The sequence below is a fragment of the Hipposideros armiger genome, unplaced genomic scaffold, assembly GCF_001890085.2.
Source record: "Hipposideros armiger isolate ML-2016 unplaced genomic scaffold, ASM189008v1 scaffold_703, whole genome shotgun sequence".
Classification (NCBI taxonomy): Eukaryota; Metazoa; Chordata; class Mammalia; order Chiroptera; family Hipposideridae; genus Hipposideros; species Hipposideros armiger.
In genome coordinates, this window is record NW_017732053.1 from 580,835 (window position 1) to 587,096 (window position 6,262).

General features: G+C 48.1%; 1 protein-coding gene across 1 annotated transcript in view; it reads right to left on the reverse strand.

Annotated features, from left to right (window-relative positions):
- Positions 1-3,052: 3,052 nt before the first annotated feature.
- Positions 3,053-6,262, reverse strand: part of IMP4 (IMP U3 small nucleolar ribonucleoprotein 4) — a 5,141-nt gene continuing 1,931 nt past the window's right edge. The window contains exons 4-10 of the mRNA XM_019627056.1: positions 4,932-5,015; positions 4,139-4,248; positions 3,935-4,067; positions 3,694-3,848; positions 3,513-3,607; positions 3,321-3,394; positions 3,053-3,241 (exon numbers count right to left, since the gene is read on the reverse strand). Coding sequence (XP_019482601.1) covers positions 3,129-3,241; positions 3,321-3,394; positions 3,513-3,607; positions 3,694-3,848; positions 3,935-4,067; positions 4,139-4,248; positions 4,932-5,015 — 764 coding nt within the window. The 3' untranslated portion in view covers positions 3,053-3,128. The remainder of the gene's footprint in view (positions 3,242-3,320; positions 3,395-3,512; positions 3,608-3,693; positions 3,849-3,934; positions 4,068-4,138; positions 4,249-4,931; positions 5,016-6,262) is intronic.

A 6,262-nucleotide genomic window follows, 5' to 3' on the forward strand; every position in this document is an offset into this window, starting at 1 on the left:
TCAACTGAAAAGGCACTTCTTGTCGGCCTGCATTTTTACTTCTTTTTGTACAAGAAAGACTACATCTCTCTCCTAAAGGTTTCAGATCAAAGATGTGGAATAAACTTCTCCATTACCCTTTGGCCCTAACTCTTGATGGCTTTCAACCACTACTAATGGTTGGCATGTCTCCTTCTAGATCTTTTTATTTGAAGACTTTCAATAATTTAAAGCAAACCAAAAATACAAAAGCTGCTTTTATAACAGTGGAAGGCATTTGTAATTATTTTCCTTTTAATCTTTTACTATGAAAAATGTAAAATACACATAAAAGCAGCATACAACAAACTCCGTCTGCATCACCTAAATTAGTATTTTGCTTAAGTTTTCTCCCTCTGCTGAAGCATTTTCAAGCAAATACCAAGCTAGTATTTCACCCCCCAAATACTTCACCATGCCTGTAAAAACTATAGACTAAGAACACTTTATAAAGTAATCCCAATGTGATGCCACCCAAGATTAACAGTGATTCCCTTAAGACTTCAGTAACTTTTTTTTTGAAATATTGTCAAATTTCAGTACAAAAATAGGGCCCAGATCTCCCAGAAGCCCATTCACATGGATTCTCCAGTTGTTAATATTTTTTAATATTGAGAAGAATCCTAGAACTTCAAAAGTCAATTGCAGACATGATGCAGGGCTTCTGAGCACTACACTGGGACCAGAGCCCATGTCTACTTCGGTCTCCTCCCTTGTCCTTCATATTTCCTAATTACACAAGTACTGATTTCTACCTAGAAAAGTCCAAAGATGGACAGACATCCCTTCATGCTGTGCCACCCCTCAAATCCAAGGCTCCCCGTGAGTCCTCAAGACATTATCTGTGCACTACGCAAGGCACCAGCGGACATTTCCCCCATCTTGTATTTCTCTTCAGTTACTGTTATTTCATTGCCTCATTTCACAAACGCCCCTGCTCAAACATCCAAGCATGGCTGTGCCCAAGCTGTCCCCAGCAGTACCCCTGCGACAATTTCTGACCCTAGGATGGTGACTTAAGCAGAGCCACATTTTAAATGCGGAAACCACCATGCCAAACTGCCATCCGCAAAGCCACTACCCATAGCTTCTTCCACCAGAACAGTATGAGGGGACCCATTTCCCCAGTGTTACCAGGATTTGATACCACCCATCCCCAATGGCTAAACACAGCTGCTGAGCACACGTGGACCTGATTACCCTTCATAAAGTCCACCACAGCTGGTAAGCTTGAGGTGTCAGCTTCTCTGAGGAATTTGCAAGACTTACACTCAAATGCTTAACACAGTGGAGGCCACAAGGAAGTGAATAATAGTTTGCATCTTATTTTCTCTCTGTTCCTGGCCGGCAGCTGGCCTCCAGCGCCAAGCCCCGCTCTACGTGAGACATCTATATTCACATTAAGAAACAAAATACCAGTGACTAAGGGCCTGCTGTGTGCTGGGGAACCAGCACTCACCTAGGATGCTCAGTCGGCAGAGGCAGCCTTGTCACGGCTGTGACGTTGGCATGAGGTGCAGGCAAACAGCACAGTTAGGGCAGGAGGTCCACACCTACTGCAGCCCACCTTCAGTATGGGAACAGGCAATTGGATGAATGGTGGCCCCCAACATATGCCACAGCCTAATTCCTAGAGCCAGTGAATGTGAATTTGGGAACATAGGTCTTTGCATATGTGAAATGAAGGTCATCCTGGATTTTATGATGGGCTATAAATCCAATGACAAGTGTCCTTACAGGAGACATACAGAGGAGACTTGATAGACATTGAGGAAACCCAAAAGACACAGGCAGAGACTAGTGACACAGTGATAAGCCAAGGAACGCCAAGGAGCAGCCACCAGAAGCTGGACGAGGCAAGGAATGGAGGAGCTGGGGGTGGAGCCAACACCTTCGTTTTTCACATCTGGCCTACAGAACTGGGAATAAGTGTGTTGTTTTAAGCCACTGTTTGTGGCAATTTGTTGTGGTAGCCCCAAGAAACCAAATCAGGATATCACACTACTCTCCTTTTGTCTTTTGGAATTTCCATAAGTTAACAATATATTTTAATGGCATAGTCTCCATTTGTGAAGTGAGGCTGTGGCAAACTGGGAGAGGCCCTGGAAGGCCCTGAAGAAGGAACTAACTGGCCTTAGTGCAGCCAGATGTCACGGCTATCCTATTAGGTCCCATCCTTTGCTTTCTCTAACGTGGTGGCACAGTGGGTCCAATGGTCCCCTGCTCTCACTGGAGCGCTTATGAGCACCGTCTACTGCAGTCTTTGCCTGGGTCAGCCAGGTGGCGCCTGCTATTTCATGCCATCATGTAGCTCTCAGGGCACCTGCAGAGGCCTCTTCCCTCTGTCCCCTGCCTGACTTGTTTCTCCATAGGCCTGTCTCCACCTGGCGTGATGGATTTCTTGTTAACTTGTGTGCATCCTGTAGGGTCCTGGCACCCATTGTGTGTAAAACCAGGGCCCTTGGGTACAGATGAGGGAAGTGGGCAGAGAGGGAGGACAAAGTGGATGAGTGTGATGAAGCCAGAAGACCCCAGCCTCTCTTGGGCAGCCCTCCTTTGTGACCTCAGATAAACCCTCCCTGACAAGAGAGCTGGAGCATAGTGGGTAGTCCCTAAAGTGTCACCGCGTCCCTAGTGAGTAGAGAGAAGGTGTGCCTCTGTACTGCGGCAGGCAAGAAGGATCCTGCTGAGCACTGAGTTCCCGTCCCCCGTGTCAGTCCCAAGTCTCAGGCTCGTCCGCAGCAAACACAACAGGCCCTGCCACCTGTGCCCATGCCCCGTCCCAGATGATTAGCTATCACAGGGCCCGCACTCCCAAGTGACAGCAGCACCAATTCTCTCAGGGGCAGCACCAAAACCTCCTAGTGGGTCACGGGCAAGCCAGCATGCCAGGCCTGCCTTGTCCTAGACACAATGTTAACACCAGGCCTGAGAATGTCGCTGAGTGTCAGGTCCCCACCCGAGGAGCTGCCACGGACAGTCCTTCACAATCACCCTGACAGCAGGTCTGTCCGAGCCACTCAGAGGCAAACGAGGTGGTATGGCAGAGACTTTATTCTGACCTCCCCCACCTCCTGGGTCCAAGTCCACATCCTGACTGGAGAGTGCGTTCACTCAGCACTCAGAAAGACCCTCTTGTGTGCAGTGTTGGTGTAGGGGTGCCAGCGCCACTCCACGTCTGCTGTGGCCTCCTGTTCCAGCGTGCCCAGGCGGATCATGTACACTGGTGAAGGACAAGAACATTGTGACCTATACAGCCAGCATGCCCCCAACACCAGACGTGAGATAAAGCCCCAACTCACACTTCAGCTCAAAGCGAGGCCCAACCTCAGTCAACTCCACATTACGGTGGTCCGTCTTCCTGTATACGTGGTGCCTGGGACATGGGGAGGTGGGCAGGAGTGAGAGGAGGCAGGGAGCAGCTCTGGGTCAACAACAAACAGCACAGGAACACAAAGACCATGGTATCACCCCAGAGCCCAGCTCAGACACACCGGAAGGAGATGTAGTCATCCTGGTTTGCGAAGGTGATGATGCGGTGACTGTCATCTTTGGGCACAGGGAACAGGTAACGAAGAATGTCAGAGACCTGGAGCAGAGAGAAGGATAGGGGAATGCCCTGCCTGGCAACCCTTGTCCCCAACCTTGCCCCATGGCCCGCGGCTCAGGACTCACCCGCTTGCCCAGGCAGGAGGAGAAGCCATGCACGATGAGGTGAGGTTTGGCCTCTGACATGGTGCCCAGGTCGGGGACGTCATGCCGCATAACCACATTGCACAGTGTGAAGTAAGCAGTGGGGCCAAAGGGCAGGTGGCTGACAATGAGCCCGACTGGCGGGGCCAGGCAGGCCGTCAGAGACCACATCTGCTCTCAGATGCCACCCCAGCAGACACCCTCTCTGTCCCACCAGGCTTACCAGGTGTGCCGCGATGCTCATGGACAACCAGCAAGTCGGTAACCCCGTTGGCTTTACAGGCTCGCACCAGCGCCCCCACTTCATAGCGGCCCCGGTTCATGCGCTGGGCGCCCGGGAACACCAACTTCAGCTCCTGCACATGCACTCTGGTTAGGACCTGGCCCGGTACCTGGGTGTCTCCCACTCACTCCCTGCTACTGGTACCTTTGCAAACATCTTGAGGCGGGAACTCGGGTCTCGGGAGGTAGTAATCATGACCTTGGGATCCTCGACACCTGCCCATCGATATTCGTCATCCACGTGGCTCGTCACACCTGTCAGAAGTATGAGGAGCGAGAAGTGAAATACTAACTTAGAGGCAGCCGAATCTATACAGAACAGCACCATCTGAGTACCTCCAGTGATGAAATGCTCCACACCCACCCCGGACAAGAGGGTGGGCCCAACCACAGTGGCTACAGGCACAAGTGTGACTGAGGAACCAAATTTTTTAATCTGACTGAATTTCAGTTATGTAAGCTGTATTAATCACACAGAGCTAGTGGCTATCGTGTCACCATAAGTCAGATACTATTAAGACCAAAGGTAACAGACTCCTACCTCTATAATAAATATTTATAACATTTGTGATTCCTTTCATATTTGTTGAATAATGCAATGAGTGAAACATTTGGGTGCCAATGAAGTGCTGGGAGCTAGGGAAACAGCAGTGAACAAAATGGACACCATCCTGCCATGGCAGAACTCATGTTCCAGTGAAGGGAACAATTAACAGACAAATCAAAGCAGACGGTATGTTGGATAATATTGTATGTGTCTCTAAATGCAATTGGGAGAGCTCCTCTGAGGTGCCATCGGTGCAGAGCCATGAGGACTCTTGGGGGACAGTTCTAGGAACAGGAGTCACAGAGCCTTTTCTCAAGGTGTTTGAGGAAGGACATGGAGGCCAGTGGGCTCGAGTGCAGGAAGGAGTTGGCCCAGTGTTGGGGAACATCACCTTCACTGCCAGCGTCGTCAAACTCCAAGGACGCCTGTAAGGCCAGAGCCTCCCTGCGTAACTCGGTGGGGATCAGGCGGTTCTCTGCAGGGGAAGACAGAGAGATGAGTGAGACACATGCATGAAGCCCTCAATTAACACAACACTATGGCTTACAAACTTGCACAAGCTTGGTGGAAAAAATACCTTTCTTACTCACGTAGAGATGATACGTGACTATTGGGGGTGGGGGTGTGGAGACAAAACTATTTTTGTCTACATGCTAACCTGTTAACAATGGTTACAGATTTCATTTTCTATAGTTCCTGAGTCTCATGGCTTGAAGGCTTTCTAAAATACTTAATCACAAGTATGTATTGCTTTTGTAAGTAGAAAAAAATAAACAAATTAATTTTTTAAAGAACAAATACATACTGCTCTTTCTGTATGAAGGTGGACCAGAAATCCTGAAACCCTCTAACAAAAAACTCTCTAATCATGATGTGCTGGGCCAGAGGTTTCCTCTATAAACTGAGGCTCCACCGGCAGAGGGGCTGGGCTGTGGAGTATGGAGTTGAACATGAGCATGCCCCTGGACCCAGCACTTCTCTCCAGTGTGTCCTGGAGGAACGCTTACACATGAAGATATTCACGTGAAGGAAACCCCCACTACACTCGACAGACTTTAGAAACACTGCAGAACAAAAACATAAAGCTGCAAAAGAATCTATACAATCTAACTACCTTTAAAACTAAAAATCGACCACTATGATTTAGGGATACAAATAAGTATGATATAAGAGCAAAAAAAAAGCAAGGAACAAGTTTATTTCTAAACAGTATTCAATACTGTGTTCATGTAAGTTGTGGAAAATATTCCTGAATTTCAATATAATGATCATTTTCCATTTCTTAAGGTAGGCGGATAGGTCACAGGTGTTTAACATTATGCTTAATGTAAACATACATACACATAACCAGACACTTTATTTATCTAAAACCTAGGAACATCAAAGTGAATTTAAAATAATCAGAGACATTGAGTTGATGTACCATCAGATAGGAAACAAAGCTTCACCGACACAAAAACTAGCACCATCAGGATAACTAAATACAGCATTTCCAATCAGGCATGTGTGACAGACCCTTCATTAGTATCGCAAATGAAACGTGGGGAAAACATTGCAAAGTTAGATTCCTAATTTACAACGCAAATAAAATTAAGTTCCACACGAATTAACAGTTTAAAAATGCAAGGGAGGGCCGGCCGAGTGGCGCGATGGTTAAGAACTGGCTTGGGATGCCAGAGGGCCCCGGTTCGGATCCCACATATGAGGGCCAGTGACACTGCC